This window comes from Poecilia mexicana, unplaced genomic scaffold, assembly GCF_051168715.1.
Source record: "Poecilia mexicana isolate PSO_F unplaced genomic scaffold, ASM5116871v1 scaffold_9, whole genome shotgun sequence".
NCBI lineage: Eukaryota > Metazoa > Chordata > Actinopteri > Cyprinodontiformes > Poeciliidae > Poecilia > Poecilia mexicana.
In genome coordinates, this window is record NW_028263378.1 from 9871889 (window position 1) to 9894268 (window position 22380).

General features: G+C 37.6%; 1 protein-coding gene across 1 annotated transcript in view; it reads right to left on the reverse strand.

The window, feature by feature from the left end:
* Positions 1–1015: 1015 nt before the first annotated feature.
* Positions 1016–22380, reverse strand: part of gpat2 (glycerol-3-phosphate acyltransferase 2, mitochondrial) — a 147957-nt gene continuing 126592 nt past the window's right edge. The window contains exons 17-24 of the mRNA XM_014993948.2: positions 21973–22076; positions 16719–16903; positions 16135–16212; positions 13037–13159; positions 5214–5334; positions 4832–4900; positions 4430–4485; positions 1016–1400 (exon numbers count right to left, since the gene is read on the reverse strand). Of these exons, the coding sequence (XP_014849434.2) occupies positions 1284–1400; positions 4430–4485; positions 4832–4900; positions 5214–5334; positions 13037–13159; positions 16135–16212; positions 16719–16903; positions 21973–22076 (853 nt within the window). The 3' untranslated portion in view covers positions 1016–1283. The remainder of the gene's footprint in view (positions 1401–4429; positions 4486–4831; positions 4901–5213; positions 5335–13036; positions 13160–16134; positions 16213–16718; positions 16904–21972; positions 22077–22380) is intronic.

The following is a 22380-nucleotide window of genomic DNA, read 5'->3' on the forward strand; positions in this document are numbered from 1 at the left end:
CCACCAAAACAATGATACATTTCTGAGTTTCAGAAGTCAAACATTTTCTATAAAAATCTCAGAAATTTTTAGATTAATCTCAAATTTTCTTTTTTTTTTTTTTTTTTGACATTTCTGAGTTTCAATTAAGTATTAAGTCCTACAACTATCCTGACTATTATCTCTGCAGACCGTTCTGCAGAGATAAATGTGAATGTGGCAGAAATGCATTTTGTTTTTCAGCAAAAAAATATCAGCCAAAAATCATCATTAACTTCATTTCTGTACAGTAGCCATTAAACAGAGACTTTCTCTGAACTCTTGAATTAATTTTTTTAGTTCTGCCTGAAACTTATGCACCTTTTTCTACCACAATTCTTTTCTTCCACTAAACTTTCTATTCAGATACAATTTTAACAGCCAGCAGATATTTTGTTGCCTGATTTAAATGTAGGGGTGCTTATGTAATTTTTAAAAAGTGGTTCTGAAACATTGTTTTGTAGCTCTAAAAGAACAAAATGTTGAAAGTATATCACCAACAAATGTAAGAAATATATTTTTTATATTTATTAATTCAGTTCAAATTTTGAACTGAATTCACTTCAAATGTCAAACATAAATTAAGTCTCTTCTTGTTAATTTGAAAAAACTGCAAAAAGGTTTAAACACAAGAAATTTACTACATTAATTTGTCAGGTTGTAGTTCCACAGAAGTGCCACCGGGTGGCGGTAAAGTCGCACCGTCACTCAGACGTCACAGCTGTGGTTTGTTCCCGAGTTGAGGGTGAAAAGCAGTTCCACTCACTCTGGACTGTAAAAACACGGCAAACATTAACGGCTGCCAGAAAAAACTCCCATCAAAGCGAGGAATCGATTGTCCTCCCGTCTGTCCAGAGGTCTGCGTCAAAGAGTCTCCCCAGAGGCCTGACTCGGCGTGGATGATCTACATTCAAGGGGAGAGATCCTCAGAAAAAAAAAAAAAAGACTTGTCGAGAAATATCTTCTGTTCACCCTTAAAGAGCTCAGGCTGCTTGAATTTAAGATGAACCGAGAACTTCTTTATTTAAAACATTTTACATGTAAGGAACAGCTGATGACAGGTTCTTCGTAATCCAGCTGAGAAATAAATGGCTTAAAAGTAAAATTATAAAATGCAATTAAAACAAAGACAGCTGCTTCTAACTCAGTGACTATTTTAGTTAACAGAACAAAGGCTTTTTCTGACAACTACACAGAACGAGGTCAGATTTTTTTCAGCAGAACAAAGCGGAGACGAGGCCTTGAGTCATTCTGCGCACTTAACATTAATTGTAGAGGTACTGAGAGATGAAGCGCTGCAGCTTCTCCCGGTTCTCTGACAACTGGAACAAAGGACTAACACCGAGGAAGACGGTTCCCGTCTGACGCGTCTGCAGAAGGACCTGAATTAAAAAAACAATGAACGTAAAAATAAAAACGTCAGAGGACACTCCAGCTGCAGCATCCGATTCATCATTCTGCTTTTAATCCTGCACAGGGTTAAAATACAATCTGTACCTAAAAAAACTGTTCTAATGGAAAAAACAACATTATTATGTGAATAACTTTAATCTCCTAATTTTATTTGCAATAAAAATATGAGAAATTTATAAGAAAGTCATAATACTGAGAATAAATACGACTGTTTTGCTATGATTGAAATATTACAAGAATAAAGTCATAGTATTACAAAATAAAGTAGAAAGAACATGGTAATAAAGTTATGTTTTGAAAAAGTCATTGTATTACAAGAATAAAACAAGTAATGAGAATAAAGTCAATATTATGAGAATAAAGTGGAAATAAAAGGAAAATAGTCATGAGAATAAAGAAATAATATAAAAATAAAGTTGTATTATGAGAATTACAAAAAAGTTTAAATAATGAGAATAGTCATATTTTCATATTTTGAAAATATATTACAAGAATAAAGTCTAAATAATAAAAGAATAAAATCATATTTCAATAATAAAATCGTTATGTTATGAGAATAAAGTTTAAATAATATGAGAATAAGGTCTTAAAACCAAAATTAAGCTGTAATTTACGACTTTATCCTCATATTTCAACTTCATTCTGGTATGTATGACTTTTTTCTCCGAATTTTATTTTATTTTCTTAGCATGGCCCTAACCCTCATAAAAACACAACAATGACTGAGCAAACTGAAATAATGAGGCCAAAGGAGAGAGACAAAAGTCAGGTGGTCCTTTCTGTTCTTTAAGCACCAGAAGCGTTTCTTCTTCTATGGTTTGGCTCACAGCTCTTCGATGCGCCGCCTGTCCGACATGAGGGACGAGACGAGACCAGGGTGACTGATAACCTCAATAGTAAACTGAATAATTGCCTCCAGGGATCTTTGCAGATATATGGGTCAATGACGCTCTATTTTAAAGAAGGAGCCTCCGAAGTTACCGTGGAGACACTGATTCAGAGAATAATAAAGATTTATAACTCCACACTTTCTTCTAAAACCAATTAGCGTTTTTTCCTTTAGTGTCGACTCTGATGCAGATTAGCCAGTCTGCCCCTCTGATTCCTCATCATTTGGAGCCATTTTCAAAATATCAGCAGACGGAGATGCCAGATGCTCGTATTCTCATCAGCTAAACAAAAAACAAATAAAAAAAACATTCTCTACCCTCCATCTTGGACTGGATGGTAAACAACTTTTATTGCCTTTGAAAGCTGCAGAGTGATAATCCCTCACAACAAACATGCAGAGTTTATCTGTTCTGATCAAAGTTTGAGTTTAATCCTCGCTCCGCTGCGTGTGTGAGAGTTTTTCACATCAACACAACCCACAGGAAAAATGTCGCCAGAGGAGTACCTTAAAAATAACTCTTTACTTGTTTAACCTCAGTCAAGTACGCAGACCGTTTCCCTCGGTAAAATCAACAACGATTCTTAGCTAAACAAACACCTTCATAGCTGCAGCACCAGACTCAGATGTCTTTATTTAGACAAGATATTCTTAAATTATATCACAAAACCGAAACTGCCATATAGAGTGATGTAAAAAGCATTACAGACTTCTTTCTGTTTTTGCCAAACTTAAATGTTTCAGATGATCAAATACAATTTAAAGGTAATCTGAGTAAATACAAAATGTAAGGTTTTCAATGATAACGTTGACAATTTTAATGGACTTTTAATGCAAAGTTGCATTAAAACTTGTATTAAAAGTGTCATTATTTACAGTCGTAAACATTCATAACAGGTATTTTGTCACGTTTATGATGGCGTCATGTCAGTCAAATAGTGTTACCAAACCGAAAACAAAACCACGACCCTCACTCTTCATGTTTTATATTTATGAAATTAAGTAAAAGCAAAGCACCAATTTTGATTTTCCTTCTTTAAATTAGACACTAATATCACTTATATTTAGGTTTACTAAGGACTATCACATTCAAAACTGATGACTAACGGTGAGCTAGTTCATGTTTGATCAGTGGCTTTAGCTCAGAGTATCCAAGTGGTGAATTAACAGATATTCACATTATGTAAAATTCACTTTATGCACATTTTTATCCTTCCCTTCCATCTGCATCTCAGCTGCTTCTAAAGCAGACCAATTGCTTAAAACCCCCCACCCAGTAGTTTTTTGGGAATAAATTAATGTTTTTGGTCTCTGTAATATGAGCAACCCAAGCTAAGCTCCAGAACATTTGGTCAGCTGGTTTTGCCGCTGTTTGTACTGCTTAAAAAGACAAGTGTTTTGTTTTTGACTTACCATCCAGAAACCACTTCTTGTTGGTTGTACAGAAGGCTCTACTTCTGCTTTTCAAAGATGTACAGTTGTGTACATCTGTTTGCAACTATTTTCATGTGTCAGTGTAAATGCTGGGTTTGGGGCGTGGCCAGCAGCAGATTATCTGGATTTAAAGTGACAAGAGGCCCTACAACAGCTCATTCTGGAAGGAAATCTCATTATCTAAAAATGATTTTTTGTGCAAAAAATGTAATAAACATATTTTGTATAAACCGCAGACTCATTCTAGCCTGTTCAAGAAAGCATAATGGCTCACCTTTAGTATGTAAATAAACACGGTGTAGTTGTGTCTTTCAATAGGAGTGATGATTTTATTGTGAAGAGAAAAAGAAATGTTATGCAATATTTGTGTCACGTCACTCATCCCGTTACGTACTTTCCTCAAACTTTTAAAAACCGTAGGAACCAAGAACAGAGAAACTCAACAAGAAAGCCACAAAATTAGATTCCCTACATTTCTCCAAACCTTGAAAGCACCACAACAAAATTTAAGCATTTCAAGGATTTCTGCACCGATATATGAACCCAGTCTGAACCAACGGACGGTTGAATTGCACCTGAAGCCTCAGTGCTGAGTGGAGCTGTAATTCTCAGCCGACAGATTTACACACACACACGAACACACACACAGAGAGAGAGAGGGAGGCTGTCACTCACCCCGAGGTCTATTAGTGTTCTAACTGCAGTGTGTGCCGCCTCCTCTGAGCAGCTTTCTGTGAGATACAGCACAAAGGCACACATGAATCAAAAGAACAGGCACATATCCAATATAGAAAATGAGGTCGGGATAACAGAACAAAGCCTCTACCAGTGGGACTGTAATTTTTATACTACGTATTATTGAGGGCTGCCATTTGGGTAGGTTCTCGCTGCCTGGTGTGTTATTTCTGAAATGCGAGAGTGTGAGTGTGGGGGCTGCAGTGGCTTTCCTCTTTGGCCTCTGCAGATTTGTTAGGACTCGCAGTGAATCAGTGGGAAAAGGCGAGGTGACAAGCTTTTAAAGTTGTGGCACAAAGAAACAGAGGATCTCGGTGTGGGTGTGTGTTGGGTCCGGCTCACCGTAGTGCTGTTTCTTCTGATTTGCTGTGTCACAGAGATGGGAATGTATCTGAGACAGAAATTCGGCTTCTGTAGCAGGAAGGACGAGAAAACAAGGCATTACTCTGGCAAAGCAAAGGCCTGACACTTCCTCCAGATGGTGGATGTTCTCTTAATGCTTCAGCAACGTACTACCGTACAGTAAATGTGTAGCTGGTCACTGCAGAAGAAAACGCTTGAAAGATAAGCATCAATATTAATTTGATCGCTGCAGCAACTCCGATGCTTTGATTAAAAATTGAACCTCAAGTCCAACATGTTTCCTTTTTATCTAAGTCAGTTAAAGTTGTGATAATTCATGGAACCTGTCACAGGTAACTAGAGTAAATCCAGAGTTTCGTACCAGGCAGAGGAGAGTCCATCATGTCCAGAGCGCTGGTGGTCCAGCACAGCGCCCTCAAATGTCCAGCTAGCATTCTGCAGAGGAAGAAGAGCATTTCTGGGCACTGCTTCGGCTGACTTATCTAGGAAAGTAAGCACAAAGAAAATTAATTAGCTTTTTTTCAACAAGGAAGTCTGAGACTGTTGTCCACACTTAATTTTACCATTTAATTAGGACAGTACTGTGTATTTTATAGGCACAAAGTGCCATTTTAAAGCACAATTAGCAACAATTCTACCTTCAGTTGTTATAAAAATGCTACATCAAATGTGACTGAAAAGAAATCTGACTTTGTAATTTAATGCCTTGAAATGAGGCCTCTGTCTCTTTAAAAACTCACACTCAAACTCAAATAGATCTATATATCTATAAACAGATCTATCAATATCTATATGTATTTATAGAGATAGAGATAGATATATAAACAGACAAATATATGGATACAGAGATAGATATAAAGATAGACAGATATGTAGATAGATATAGAGATATAAAGATCTAAACATAGAGCTACAGCGAGATAGACAGATATATCATCTTAAAAACAGAAAATTTGCATTTACTAAACATTAATGCACAACAATGCCTCTTAACACACAAATAACTAAAAACTATGACGGTCCAATACTACTGGGACATCTGATGTCCCTTAGGTTGTTGGAGGGGGACATCGGGACAAAATGGACGCCTCCCTGGTTTGGTTTTCTGGGCCCGTCCCACTGGGAGGAGACCCAGAGGGAGACCCTGAACACGCTGGCCTGGGAACGCCCTGGGATTCCCCGGAGGAGCCGGACCAACCGGCCGGGACAGGAAAGTCTGGGTCAGCTGGGCTGCTGACCCCGCGACCCGACCCCGGATTAAGTGAAAGATAGTGGATGGATATTTTTGAATACCTTAAGTTTACATAAATTATGATTCATCTGCATTTTTCTCACTCCAACTTTTTTAATTGTAAAAATTCTCCATTAGCTTCTTGACTTTAATAACTTAGGATTTAAATCCGTTTTGGGCAAAAGGGACAATGAAAATCAATCAAATCAATAAGTCAGAGTTCTTGGTCCACATCATAGCTGTTTAATTTAGTTTCCCACCAACATCTGAAATGGTCCAACCAATGCCTAAATTTCTCCAGGTTAAATGTTACTTCTTGTGTTTTTTGGCCCCAGTAACTTGTTTCTTCTTTGTGTTGCAGCGGTTTGAACATGCAGGGCTGGTTCACAGGGTTTCTCTGAACACTTGATGTTAAGATGCGTCTGCTATTTGAACTCTGGGAAGCATTGATGTGGGCTAATCTGCAGCAGAGGGAACCACTTGGTCTGCCTCTCCTGGGGCAGCCCGCTTGAGAGGCAGTTTCATCATCATGTTTGATGGTTTGTGTGACTCAAGTTGAGAAAAAAAAAAAAACATAAAAAAAGAAAAACTTTCCTGAAATTTACCAGGCTCACTGACTTTCATGTTGTGAAATGACAAAGACCTGTCATTTATGTGAAAGAAAACTGTTGCTGATGGACTTGTTGAATTCTTGGAGAAGACCCTGAAGGTTATTAAGAGATTCACAATAAAGTCTGAAACTACTGAACTCCAAAAACACAAAATATTACCAAGTGTTTTTGTTGAGTTTCTAGTGTAAATATCTTAGTTCACTTAAGTAACTCTTTAGCAAGACATGGCAGTTTGTTTATAGTAAATAATTCCTTAATATTAATAAAAATGTACTAGTTCCAACAAGACATTTTCCTATATTACTCATCAATGAGAGCTGAGGAAGGAAGCTGATAAAAAGAAAGTAGAACTAATAGAAATGTCTTTTTGTCGGGTATTGACGTCAGCTTCTGTAGCGACGTCTGTTTGGATGTTTAGTGAGAACCAGGAGTGGTTGGGTTCTGCAGTGATGCGATCACATTTTTCATAGTTATAAAGTTCAGCCATTTTTTATGTCCGGATTTACCGCATTTGGCTTTTATTATGACGCATGTCTCACAACAATGTCATAAAAGTTGGTTAAAATGCGATATGACCGTTCAGGCTGCAGATGTTTTGAAAATAATCAGATATGTATCCAAATTAGAACCACATATGGTTCCTGACTCGAATCACCCTCTTCTTCGCCATCACCGGTTGTTGCCTTCTGCTCGGAGATACATGACTTTTAAATTGAACACAAAAAGATATAAACTTTCATTTATCCTCACTGATAATTTCAGATAAGCCCAAACAAACTGTGGTGGTACTTTATTGTACTGTTTACTATTTCAGTGCCGTCAAGGAAGGCAGACAGCTGTAGTCCTGATAAGGAGAAATTAAGGCCATGAGAAGTAAATTACAAAGAATATCAATCTGAACACTTAAATTTTCTGTACATCGTTTTTCTTAGTGGTAATTTCAATATTTTTATGGTTAAAATTGCCTTTTGAAATACATGAAAGAAAATAGGGGCGAGGCAGTGCAGTGCTGCGCCTCACCTCTGGGGGCGCTGTATCTAAAGTGACTGAAGCAGGCATTTGGCGCATGTCTACTGCTGTCTCTCTTTATATCGCCATGTACTTGTTTAATTACACATTTTCTATATGTTAATGAATGTGTGCAACACATTTAGTGTTTCTGATTGGTGATTAATGTGCAGCGAAAATGCGTCAGGAGAGGCAGAAAGTACCGTGCCTCACCGATAGAGGGCAGCGCTGAGCCCCATAGACACAACGAGCAACAAATTCTCTTCTTCTACGAATTGTAAAAAGGGGAAAAAATACAGACGGAACCAAACCGCTCAAGGCCAATCTCCATTTCCCTGCATTAAATGTAATTTCACTGATTAAACTGTTTTAATATCTTTGTATGCATGGATAAAAAGGGTTGCTACAAATATCACGTGTAAATGTGTCAATAACCCTATTAGAACTGTGTTAACGAGGAAGAAAGCTGATGTCTTCAGTACTTAATAGATTAATAGATTAAGGTGGCAAAGCATCTCTCAAAGAATCTAAACAAACTAGACGCTGCAATAAAAAACATATCAGACTGGTTGAACTGAAAATGGAGTGAGAATGTATTTCAGTGATTCTTGAGAATAGGGACAAAACAGGTCCTATGGATAAAGCATGAAATTTGAATAAAATATACACAAGATATATTTTTTTCAAATATCTAACTAAACTAACCTGGGTCATGTGAGCACAACAATGTATATTTTTCTTTTTTTTGCTGAATATTTTTTTATTTTAAACATTGTAGTCGGTGGATGATGCCTGTAAAAGCCCTTGTCCAGGAGCAGAACTCAACACATTCTTATAGTTTAAAACAATTAAATAAATACTAAAATTATATATTATGACAATTAAGTATAAGTAGACATATAAATAATTATAAAAGTATCGATAAATTGAATTAAAAATAATTTTTAGATATTTTCCAACTCCGTTGAAATTTGTCCTTAGTTTTTGTCAACACCGTCAGAAATGAAAAGAATGTAAAAAAATCAGGCATTATTGGGGGGCACCAGAACTTCTGAGGACCCCATGACGTCGTCTTTTCTCTTCCTTTGCTAGGAGGGCTAGTTAGCTCCGGTTAGCTTAAGTTATTCTTTAGTTTTTTCTTCTGTTTTATTCCTAAGTTGTTTGTCACAACCATGATGTGTCAACTCCATAACTGACAATTTACAAAACTTTGATGAAATTTTGTGAAATAAAAGCTTAATTTTGGTATAATGTAAAGATTTCATGGACCTGACGAGCTACAATATGACCTCCTTCAGAATAACATCATATAAATTGAGGTAGTTTGGCATTTCGTCAACTCCGTCAGATGTCAACTCCGTCAGAGTTTTTCTGACTCTTTCAGTGAAATTGTTGTCAAATCTCACTTAATTGTGCAACTAATTCATTTTAATGTATTTTACATGAATTGCATTACTTCACATGTACCAAGTTTTTCATTTTACTCACTAGTTTGTCACCACCTTCAGTTCTGTGTCAACTCCGTCATGCACTGTCAACTCCATCAGATGGACTTTTTCTTGTTTTTTGTTTTAAATAATATTTATTTTATTTCTTGAGAAGCATTTGTCTGTAAATTGAGTAAAAATATCACTAATGGGGTATTTTAAAAATCATTTTAGATTTATTTTTGTCAGATGGTGATGACAAAGTTTTGGGTCAGGTCGATTAAAAATGTAATTTTTAAAAAACAATTCGCAACTGGGAGCCTGTACCTTAGCATCTTCATATTTTCTAAACATTATTTGTCATATTTGCATACATAAGGTTGAGAAATAATAAAAAAAAAATATGGGAAAATTAAAACCCATTTTGTCCCTATTCTCAAGAATCACTGATTTAATAAACTGGGAATGTTGCGTTCAGCCGTGTAAACAAGGGCAGACATGCAGCTGCCTGAGCGACGTTTAACACATCCAACAGCTGAATACTTGGACCAAGTAAAAGCATCATACAAAACCACAACAACTACAACCGCCATCGATCAATTACAGGTCATTACAAGGATGAATCAGTTTAACGGTTGAAAATTAGCATAAAACAGCAGCACAGAAATGCATAATGAATAATTTATCCAGCAGTGTGTTATTGCACACATTGCTGTAAGTAGTTATAACAGGTTCCTTGCCCGACCCTGCAGGTCCCCCCTCACCACACGTTTCCCGTCGGCCTCGGTATGAAAAAAGCTTTAGTGCCTTTGGAAGACAAACATGTTGGCAGGAAAATAAATCTTTAAGAAATCTGGGAGTAAAACTCTCATAACGGCAGATTTTATTCAGCAAATACAGTTGAGTTACTGCCCAGCTGCTGAGAATGACCACCTGAAGTGAATTTATGCAGTCAAACCGAGTTTGGGCTGAGGAAGAGGAGGGAGTGTTTTCTGTTGCTTGATAGGGAGGCGTTTTGTTGCACTTGCTCAGCAGAGCAGAGGTTTTAGGAGGAGAGAAAACGCTGGATGGATGGAGCTAAAACATGCTGTTTGAAAAGAACTGCTGTTTGTTCCGAGGACAAAGACGAAGTCAGTCGGTGCATTGTGTAGCGGTGTGGGCGGTTCTGGTTTTACTGAACAACTGCAGTGAACCACTGACTCGCCTGTGGCAGGACAAAACCTAAAGGTTGGGTTTTAGTTCTTTTCAGTCGCTGAAAACATCCTACATGCATACTAACAAGTAATACCTGTTATCGATTGCAGTTTTCAGGCTGATCGTTAAATACCAATATATAAAAAGCCTTACCTGCCGATTCCAATTTTCTACAATGACTGATTTTTAATACTTTTTATGATTAAAGACTGGATGTCCTCTCTGTTGGAAGTCGTTTTAATGTTCATCATGTTCCTATCAGTCTTCAGTTTGCTGATAAATGTGTTTAAGACCATAAATCCGACCAAGACTTATTTTAACTGAAGCGGATGAGTTGTGATTGCTCAGTTATGAAAGCGGGTCGTTCAGCAGGTCAGCTGCTTGTTCTCAGGTTCTCTGGTAAAAGTCTCCTTCAAGGTGACCTTAATTACCAGCCACTTCCTCGGACGCCACCGAGACTCATGGCGTTTTGCCCGCAGGAGAGAAAAATTCAACTTCAGAGTAAAAACGTCTGCTTGACTCAAGTTTAGATTTAGACAAGCACTGAATGTAGCTACAAGAGGTGGAAAATGTTTCTGAAATGTAACACTCTGAGGGGCGACATTAACACGGCTGTGTGTGAGAATAAGTGAGTGGGAGGCAAATTGGATAAAAGCCCAATGTGACTGCGGTCCATTTACTGGTCCGTATTCCAGAATGGTCCGATACGAACAACAAAAACCCGGAGCCAACATGTCCCATCGCTGGTTATCTTTCAGAGAGGCTGCAGCGTGCAGCGAGTCGGCGTTTTTCATTTGTAGGTCAAGTTCATTACTCGCCTCACAGTTTTACCCATCTGTTGTAGAAATACAGTCAGCAAGCTAAAAAAATAAATATACATCCATGCCCCGACATTTTACTCTTTATATGATGTTTATTAAATTTAATGATGAAATCAATGTTGATATACATTTCTATTTTTTAATTGATTAAATGACAGCAGTGGAATTCAATATTTCAGTCTATTAAATGCTTATCTTTAAATTTAGAACTTTATTAAAAATGCCTCTGCAACTAGAGAAAAAATGCCAGAGTAAAAGAATATTTATAAACACATAACATATAATATCAGAATATTTTTTATATTGTTGCACCACTAATAGTTTATCTTTTCTAGCCTAGAAAATTAACCAACAATAACAGCCCTGCTTTTTAAGTCAACTTGGACAAAATATATTAATCTAATACTGATTCATACTAATGAGTACCATGAATATAAGCCACACTCACCAACTTTAAAAAGAAAGAAAATGCATATATACAAGCCAAACTTGTCCATAAGCCACAATTGTACATGTTGTATCAGATAACTACGCCGAAATGTTTATTTTTGTAAACTTTGAATAAAATCCGTACTGCCAGGAAGAGGTCGCACTAGACTTTTTTTATCGTCCATCAATTTGACTGAGGTGATTAAAAAAAATACATCATCATATATTTTTACCTGTCATTTTTAAAAAAATTATAATGACATAAGACACAAGAAGCAGGAGCTTCTTAAAGAGACAAACGCCCAATTTCAAGGCATCAAATTGTGAAGTCAAATGTTTTTTAAGTCATGTTTGATATACAAAGCATTTTTATAACTGAAGGTAATATATTTACTTAATTATGCTATAAAATGGAACTAAATGTCTTTGTTATGATCTGTGTTTTCTGTGTGGTTATTTTTGAGGTTTTTCTGTGTTTTAGTTTTCCCGTGAGTCTGTCTTCCCTGTTGATTGCTCCCCAGATGTGTCTACTTGCCTGATTACCCTCCCTGTGTATTTAAACCCACCTGTTGTCTTTGTCTCTTGTCGGGTCCTTGTCTTAGTTCGTCTATCGTCTAACGCAACGTCTTGTGAGTCAGTTTGTTTTTCCCCTCAGTAGAACTGTTAAGTCCTGAGGTAGTTTATTTCTATGTCCAGTCCACATGTCAGTTGCTACCGGTATTAGCTACGTGCTTGTTTGCTGCCGTGCTTCCTGAGCCAGGACTGTGTTCGTCTCTCTCATTAAACGCTTCATCTTCACCATACCTGGGTCTCGGCGTCAATCCTCACCACCATCAACAACCACTTTATGACAGTCTTGATGCCATCAACAAACATCCTGATTAAACTGGTTTTCACTCAAGTTTTCACATTATAGAGATTATTTCTAAATAACTTGTATGCTGCAACTCAATAATGTAATGCATAATAAATATATTTTGTCAAATTAAAGCTTATTTTAATGGTAATGCTGCACAGAAGCAATAAAAAAACAAAAAGAAAGCCTCGTTAGTGACGATCCCGACACGTGTCGATCTTTAAGTTAATCATGTCTTCTTTCATGATTCTTAAACATCCCAAAGTCACTTTGAAATATTTAAACTCCTGCTGTTTGGTCCCTCTGGAAGAACCTCGGCTGCTTAGTGTTGGTTTGAAATATCGAATGCAACAGGAAGTACGTCTAAAGACGACACTCTGCTAATTCACATTCAAGATATGTGATTCATCCTTGTAGCAGCTTTTTGTAATGGAGATTTAGAAACTTCAAAGTTCTTTTCATGTCACCATTCTGCGTTCATGCATGTGTAAGTTTACTGCGGTCTCCAAGTGAGTGATCTGGATGAGCAGAAAACCTTTGTCCCATTTTCAAACCTGATGATACTCTGAGTCACATAACGAAGCCAAAGGGGATCCATTTTGTTTACCTTGTATGAGCGCAAGTCCTGGTCCTCGCAGTCAGAGTCGCTGTGATACGGGTCGTCGGTGGCGGTCCAGGTCAGAGTGCCTTCCCTCTTCCAGAAATCACAGATGTGAATGTCGCGGGGAATCTGCATGAGGCAAACCGAAGAGCAAACAGTAACACTTTAGTTGAAGGAGTGTGCATAAGACTGCACTGTCAAACATGACATGAATAATTATGACACATTAAGGACACTCTTAATGCAAAGTTGGCACTTTTAACAGACTTCCAGTGCAACTTTGCATTAAAAGTGTCATTATTTACCAAATGGCACTTTATGAAAACGATCGTAAACATTCATAAAGACTCCTTCATGTTCATAACAGGTTCATGTTTATGACAGTCTTATGCACACCCTACCGGTGAGGGCATCAACTCGTAGGTAACAGGCCGAGTTCATCACTGGATCTCAACTCTAATAATAACTTCTTTCAAACTTTATTTCATGAAAACTGTTCTGTGTGCCTTGGACTTGTTATAATTTTCTAACAAGGGAGTGAAATACAAAAGCCATGCAGCACATGTATGTGAAAAGAGTTAATGAACACTGCTGGGTGTCTGAATACGTGTGACCTTTAAAAATAAAGATATGCAAAATAAATAAATGAACAAATACAAAAGGTTTTAAAGTCTTAATAGACACACTGCACTGTGCAAAAAGGTTTTGCATTTTTATACTACTTTGGTAGTTTTTTCTTTTAGGGAAAGCATCTAGATTTCACAGATTCTCTGCATTCTGAATGTAAAAATTCATCTTCAGATTCTGCAGATTAAGACATTTCTCACATGACACTGGAGGATCATAAAGCTGTGCTGGTCTGTGTGCAGCTGCAGGCTGCGCCGCTGCTGCCTTGTGTCACTATTTCACACTTATTCAACGATCCCATCTTACCCTTCATCACTGCTCTGAGCTCTAACGTCTTCAGGGATGGATGAAACTTACAAGTGCATAAAAGCAACTCAAAGTCAAGACAAAAAACAAGAAATAAATGGAGAGAATGGTAGAATGATGTGGAATATGTTTGATGAGGGGTGAAAAGACCGCAGTCTTCAACAGAGAAATATCTGATGGATGGATGTCTTTACGGAGTAAATGAACTGAACTTCTTTCCTTTTCCTGTCACACCTTTGTTGTCTCATCTTCCACCTCAGTCATGTAATGCCTATAAAAAGTATTCACCCCCCCTTAGATGCTTTAGTCTTTTTGTTGATTTTACAAATCAATCACAATCATAAAAAATTGCTTTCAACACTTTAGGTGTGCCAAAAAAAACCTTTAAGTGAAAACTAATTTATAACAAATATGAAATATAAAACACATGAATGAAACAGACGCAGGGATGAAACAGGCAGCACTGTGAGAATCATGTTCTCTGATTTCTCCAGTGGTTTTAATTATTGCATAAATCACCAAATTCAACTTTGTAAGTTTGAAATGTAGAAATGCACGTTTTCGAAAAATGTTTTCATTTTCATTCTGCAGGTTTGATTCAAACGTTAACTGTAGCCGGTTGGTAAAATGATGATTCTTCATTGCAGTAAGTAGGCTCCATACTACCTTGGTTTTATCCAAACGTCCTCTACAGTTTTTTTAAAGCGAAATTTGCAGCTGAGCACACCAGTTAAACTCTCCTCTTTTTACTCATGTTTCCGACTCTGCATTGCTGAACGCAGTACAAGGCTGTGCAATGCACTGCTGTGAACCTGGAGGCTTTTAGGTCAAAATACATACTGCAGTTAATCTGGATTATGTAATCTGTTACACTTTTTAGATTAATGTTGATAACCCTAATGTTGACACAATTCATGTTGATTTAAATTTCAGGAGACGCCGGTGGAGTCCTCAACCATCGTCTGGATCGCTATGAATAATAAGACGCACTTAAAAGCCTTTAATTTGATCAAAAAACAACCTTGTAATCTGGAGAGCCTTATATGTTGTTCTGGAGTAAAACAGCGCCCTCTAGTGAATTAATCTGGATCAATTGTGGTTGTGCTTACTGATCTCAAAGCACGGAGCTCTGTGAAAATGTTCTAGTTGCCATTACGGCTACCGTAGTCTAAGACAAACTGTGCTTTGACTGGCTGTTTTGTTTCGTGTCGCTTAATGCACCTTTAAATATGAAAAAAGATCGAAAATAGACCATTCGTTAACCAGTGAGGAAAACACGGTAACTTCCTGACCAACAGAGCACAGTTCAAGACACTGAAGGTTTGTTTCTGATCAGGGCGTTTGGAGCACAAGATGACCACAGGAGGCTTTACAAACCAAAGTCTGCAGAAACACTCAGATGACCAGAGAGATGGACAGGACACCGAGTACTGAGGATGTATACATTCTGTGTCATTTTCAGTGAAACAGAACAAAAGTAAGTTTCAGGAGAAACACAGATATGTTTGCATAATTGAAGATGTGGAGGAGAACAAATACTCCAGTGTTCAGTGAGACAACAGCCCAGCAGCAAAGCTGCCAACAAGAAGAGACTGAGCAGACTGTACGGTTTCTGCTGCAAGATGGAGATAATCTTTCGTCGGTTGTTTCAGGAAAATAAATCTGATCTCTTCTGTGGCAGTAGCAGCATCAGATGCAGTGATAACAAAACTAAATGATCTGATGAAGAAGGTTGGATCTGCCCTGGAGTTGATTGTGCAAAGAAAGTTATTTCAGAAAATATTCAATTTCTTTGAAGCTGCAACTCTGTAACAGAGTCTTAAGTCAGAGACTTTCTGGTGTGCTGCAGCACAGCCTGCTACAGGAGATCCTTCTGCTGACAGTAGTGATGATTTGGAAATACTTCATGAAAAAGAGATACTTTCAATGTTCAGACTAAAAGATGAGAAAGAACCAACTGTAACCTTTCTAATTTTTTTCATAAAAAAATAATTTTGCTAATCCTAACTTACCCTAAAAATGTTTTTATTTAATCTTGGACAAAAAACACAAATATTTGAGGTAAATATCAGGTTTCAACTTGAGTTACAGAGATATTCTAAACAGAATGACTGTTTTAAATTATTTAGACTTAAAGGAAATAACTTTCAAAACTGTTTAGCGGCTCTTACTTCCTCCATGATCAGGATGCCACAGCGGACCAGGCTGTCAACAGCATCCAGAGCAAAACTCTGAGTCGACTGACAAGGCTGCAGAGAGCAAGAGAAAGAAAATGGCTTAGCTTGGTGGTGAAGCACAGTCAAAAGCAAAAACAACTTCAGACTATCACTGTTCTCAGAAATACAGCCGGAGACAGCTGACAGAAAGCATAAGGTTTGGAGTAGAGATGTAGTGAAGATCACACAGGGAGAACGAGAGGCAGCTGGAAGGAGGCTGAGAGCTGAGGGAGATATTTCTTGGTGAGAAATGGAGTGAGAAACAAAGCTACAAGCAAAGGAGACAAGAAAGAGCAGCTGCTGAAATGAAAGGTGGGCTCACAGAAAGGAAAAGTATTAGTGGCTCAGATTCAGAGCCCTTGAAGTCAGCCTGATGAAGCGTGCGCATTCAGAGAAACACACACACCCACACAATCCAAAACCTCTCTCTGGCTGAGATAGAGGCAGCAGAGCAGGATGAATGGCTGTTCAGCTCCATTAAACATCCATTGAATGAGACACACTGGGTGTGCATTTGTGTGATATGAATACAAACTCACTGGCATGATGCCCGGAGGCAGGAGATGGCAAAGCTGCAAGGCTTTCTCCGTCAGCTCCGACTGACCGAGCACCACATCAAACTCCATGTCACCTTTGACCTCCTCTCCCTCCACGCCGTCGCTCCTCACTCGGCTGCTGATGCCACTGAGGACCACCTCGCACAGCATGGCAGACACCGCGCACGCTAGGACCGAAAACATCCGAGTGATTGCCGAGGCACGTACAGGAAAACGAGTGTTTGGCAGCACATCAAGATGTTGGAGTTTGGCGGAAATATTTGGGATGGATGGGTTTATACAATCTGTTTAAAGGTGACATATTATGCACCTTTGAGCAGGTTAGGGTATCTTTATGCTATACAAAATAAATTATTATTATTATTTTTTTATTATTATTATTTTTTTTTACACAAAATAATTTTTAGTGAGATTTTCTGGTCCGTTCCGTCTATTTTGAGCCGTTTTAAATCTAAATAAGCTGCTGCTGGCCCAAAACTTAACGTTTACACTCAACGTGATTTTATATAAAATCAAGAATATTATGGGCAGCTGTGGTTATCCTCTTAGAGTCAGTCTTCAGTCAGAGGCTTCTTCAAATATGCTGTAATACAGACTGCTATAGGAGATCCTTCCTACATCTACAGCAACTCTTCGAAGAATCCTGAATGAATGTAAGCTACAGCATCTAGTTCCTCTTTGGGATCAATAAAGTATTTCTGAATTGAGTTTAATTGAAAATGGCTGCAAACAGATTCACAATTATAAAATCATACATCTTTGAAAAACATTAGGAGAGCCTCCTGCACAACCAAGGAGCAGCTTACAGCAGCAATTGTACAACAAATACAGCAGTAAAACCAGCTCACCAAACATGCTGGAGTGCCGCTTAGATTGCTAGATGAGAGGCAGTGCCTGTTGCTTTGTGATGTTACATTCAGAAGGTTTTTGAAACGACAAATTTTTCAGACACCAAAAAACATTTACTTCTTGCCAAAAAAAACGGCTGGGTGTTTGTTTTTTAATGTGCTTAGGCAGTTTATAAAAACCCAAATCAAAGTGCAAAATTGTGCAAAATGTGAATTTTGCATAATATGTCACCTTTAAGCTTCAGTCCTTTATAATATTTCTCTTTTGTGAGCTGCTAGAAGAATCCTCCACACACTGTTTTGTTTCTAAACAAAAGCAGCCTTCAGATTTCACAAAGTAAATTTAAAAAAAATTCAATACCAATCCCCTTTTAAGGTTGAAAGACTTTTTATTACGTCTCATTTTTTCATTCATGGCTTTTAAAATCCCTGCAATGTCATATTAATAAGCAGTCACTTTATTGTTGTCACTGGAAGTTGCCACCCATCTGTGAATGTTTTACACAAAACCACACTGACCAGCTGCTCCACTTCGCCCCCAGAATCATTCATGCAGGAATAATGAATCATACTATGAGACATTATTCTCCAGCAGGGCCAAAGCAGAGCGACAGCAGGTATTTCTTCACCTCAGCGTTCCTGTCAGCATGAAAATAAGAAGTAGCCGACAGATAGCTTTGGGGCTAAACGATGACTTGATACAGGCTTGCTGCTCCTCAGTGATTATCATACATTACTGATGCATATTCTGCTGCGCGCCAAACTCTTCAGCCAGAGAGGAGCGCGCGGATTTAATAAAACATTGCCATGCATTATTTAAAAATCAGCAAGTAAACCTTCAGCTCTGGGGAGCAGAACAGCACGGCTTTACATGTCAACACAAGTATGCTCAGCAGTGATGACCATCTGACTTTTTTATGCGACCCACAGTGATGCCTGTGGTGAGCTGTTAAACACACAGGCGCTGCGGTGAGACTCCAGCTGGTTTTACTGCTTAGAAAGAAGAAGTTTTGTTTCTTTCGGGAGGAGATTTGAGTCGGGCGTGGGCCAAAATAAGATCCTCAGCGCAAAAAACTGACAGTTTAACAATATTTACACAAAAACTTAAATGTGGCTTCAAACCAGAAATGCTTCAATTATTTCTACAGTTGTTGATAAGTGAGTTGGAGTCGGAGGGAAAAGTGTAGCAGTCTTCTTTCAGCCAGCTGAGCTGCAATAAGCAGCAACCGGTGGGGTTATCACTATACAACCAAAGAAAACCCGGAAACCCCCCCCCAAAAACCTTGAAATATTTTCTCTGATTAAAAGTGATTTAACAAAATATGTGCTTTATATAAAATATTTGTAGTTTTAAAAACAGTTTCTAAACCAGTCAAGTGTCTTGATATCAGTGTTCCTCCTTTGTTTTGTTTGTATTACATGCCCATCCACTAGGGGGCCCTGTGTCGCCAGAAGCGTCTGTTATGGGGTTTATATTCTTCTTCATGTTATCTTTGACAAGCATGGTAGAATAAAGTTGAGCAGATAAAACAAGGAGAAGTTATTTTTACTAATTAACAACCTGAATGCATTTCAGAATATTTTTAGTTAGTACTCAACCTGGATCTGTGTAAAAAACAATATTCAAAATCCCCTGGAGCACAAACATGTTGGAAAGTTTCCTTTATGTTAAAGGAAATAAATAAAAAATATTAAAGCTGACAAAGAATTTATGAGAAATATGTCTATAATGGGAGGAAGGAAGAAAAGATACTGAAATAAAATATTGATACTTTTCAGTAAAAACTGGATATTGTCCTGTTTGAGGTGTAAAAGTTGGTCCCACGTCTTCAGCCACATTTTCTCTGATAAAATCTACTAGATTATTTGTGAGAATGCTGGTCTGAAAGTTTAACTCTTAAATTATGCAAAGTATGAAACATATCAAACTTTTTTTTTGAGCAGACAGCAACCAGATTCATTCTTAAAACTAAAACAGTAAAGACGTTTACATTTTTATTCCCTCATGCTTTAATGCATAAAACTGTTGTGTATCTAAAAAAACTAAGTATTTAAGTCTTTGCCAACCAGCTTTGCTAGATAAATAATAAGTAAATTAACGAAAGTTTAGTCCATAGATCACATTATATATAGTAGCTAAACTATGGAAAGCATTTTGCTTTTGTAACAATGAAACATGAACGAGGCAGTTAGGACTAATCTGAAGTCGTCTCTATAAAAAAGGAAATGAGGAAAACATATTCCAGCGGGACTGCGACCGGAAGAGGTTGTTTGCTTGCTGTAGTTTGTATAATGGCTGAGTCCTCTGCCGCAGCATGATGCCTCTTTATGACCCTGCATAATTTTATCTATGAGCTCTGAAGATAATTACACATCGCTACTTCCTGAGCTCAACACAAAGCAGTCAGAAAAACGGCAACTCGGAGAACCAAATTAAGAAACACCATTGAGTAAAATGGCGAGTGGAAAAAATATAAGAGCACAAATCAGGAGCCTGAGAGTAAATGACTGAATGTGCTTGTACTTATTGAAATTATTTTTTAGAAATTATATTTTATATGTTTAGAGTAGCTTTTGTACCATAAGTAAAACAGTCACCAATATTTGATGTGGAAAATGTAATGTTTTTCAATTGATGATTTTTTTGTGTGTTTTTATGATGTAAGCACTTAAAGCTGCTTAAATGTGCCAAACAAATAAACTCGATTTATTGATTGATATATATTCCTACTTCTACATGTCATTATCCAGTTTTGTTTTAACTGTTGTATTCTGTAGTTTCCTGCTAATTTGCCGCTGCTCTCTTCATATTGTTAGAAAGTCGAGCAGACAGACCGGGTCTGGGATGGTGTGAACCTCTCTGCTCGTTGGTTCTTTCTCAACCCTTCTGGGATTTGGGTCATAGTTCAGGGATTAATTTAGCTTTAGAGAAGCTCATCAGCTGCTCAAAGTTCTAAAATACATTGAGCCTGAGGTGATTTTTCTATGAGAAACATTTATTATTTACAAGTTTGGCCCTTTTTCTAGTTATAATTTATAAAAAGCAAAATGCAGAACTTTTACATGTCATGTTCAGGTTCATTGGAAACCAGGTCAAACTGATCCGATCAGTTCAACCGGGCCAAAGTGATCCGATCTGCCTCATTTAAAGCTAAATCGTTCTGCTGATCTCTCTGATCCCAACAACAAAATCTGAGAAGCACAATCTGGTCCAGATCAAAACATTTAATGCACCCGAGTAAAAAATACTCCTTCAACAGACTTAAACAGTTAGTAATAAATACTTAGTCTCTGCTCTGCTAAATCAGCGCGTACAAAAAGCACAGCCGCCCCATGTGGCACCAATCTCTCCGGTCTTGGTTCACTTTGTTCTGCTTCTCTGTACAATTCAGAATTTTCACCAATTCCTCGTTTTCTGTCAGGGAATTTGTGCCCAGGCTTCCTCCTGGAAAAGGATTGGGGCCTTTATTTTGGTCGATGGAAGGATTTTTTTATTTAACATTTTGCTGGAGATAAGAGGAGAACTTCGATGATGCAGAGGAGAAAATAAAAAGCTGGTTTTGGAAGAGAACCCTCATGACCAAATGCTAAGAGGCTAATTGCCAAGCGGACCAGAGGTTGGGGAGAAAAGCAGCTAGCGCTGACCTGCAGGAAATAACTACACCCCTTTCACCTGCTAACGTTTGGTCTCTGATAACAGGATGGATTAGTTATAGCAGCACCATGTACACTTGGAAGAAGGAGACTCTTGATTTTTAGTTTTTGACTGTCTCCATAGCAACATCTCTGCATCCAGATGCAATAAGGGGTCATGTAAAGTATATTTGTACAGAAAATTACAGCAACAAGGAAAATCAAAAGGATGAAAACATGAAAAATTAAACTGCAATGGAAGGTAAAGAAAAGTTGAACTACAAACAAAAAAATTATGTTTCAGGTAATTTTAATAAAAAGGCAACTCTAATAAAGTTGTTGGCTATCATTGAAACTTTCGATTTAAGCTGGTGGACAGAAACTGGTGACCAAATACTCTCACTTATTTCTTAGGCTACTCTTCCACCTTTGGGTTACTTTTAATTTGCCTTTTATCCTTTATAAAAAACCAAATAATTTTTCAATAGGATAATAAAAAGTTTAGGAGGAACTTTGTTAAAGATGGAACATTATTTCACACCAATTTACATATTTTCCTATATCACGAGGAAATTAAACTTCCTTATTAGTCTTTAAATTTCTAGATACTGCGAGAATATCAGTTGAGATCTGACAAGGCAAGAGGTCAGAACTGCCAATGCCCAACACAAAAAAATAAGACACAACAATATATACAGATGTTTCAAGATGACATTTCAACTTAAGCATCACAGGAAATGACCAAACTGACTCACCTCCCACAGCTTCCAGTATGAAGGTGTGCGTCACCTTCTGGGCCAGAGCAGAGAGGTGAAGAACGGAAGCAGTGGACGGACGACGGACAATGAGAGGGTCTTTCCTAAAAGAGACAGTTTTACTTAAAATACAGTGTCTATAAAAAAAGATATTCACCCATTTGGGTGTTTCATCATTTTTATTGCTTTACAAGGGTTTTCACTTTGACATTAAAGAGTTATACTATGTTTTTTTGTCAAAAGAGCCAAATTTTGTTGATCATACCCGATTTGTACAAGCAGTAAAAAGGGTAAAATACCCAAGAGCAACGTTGTCAAACTTGTTTTCGTTTCTGCCAAATCAAAAACCCGAATGTTTTTAAAAGGCCGGCTATGCCAGAATATATTGTGGAACATCTTTTCACACTG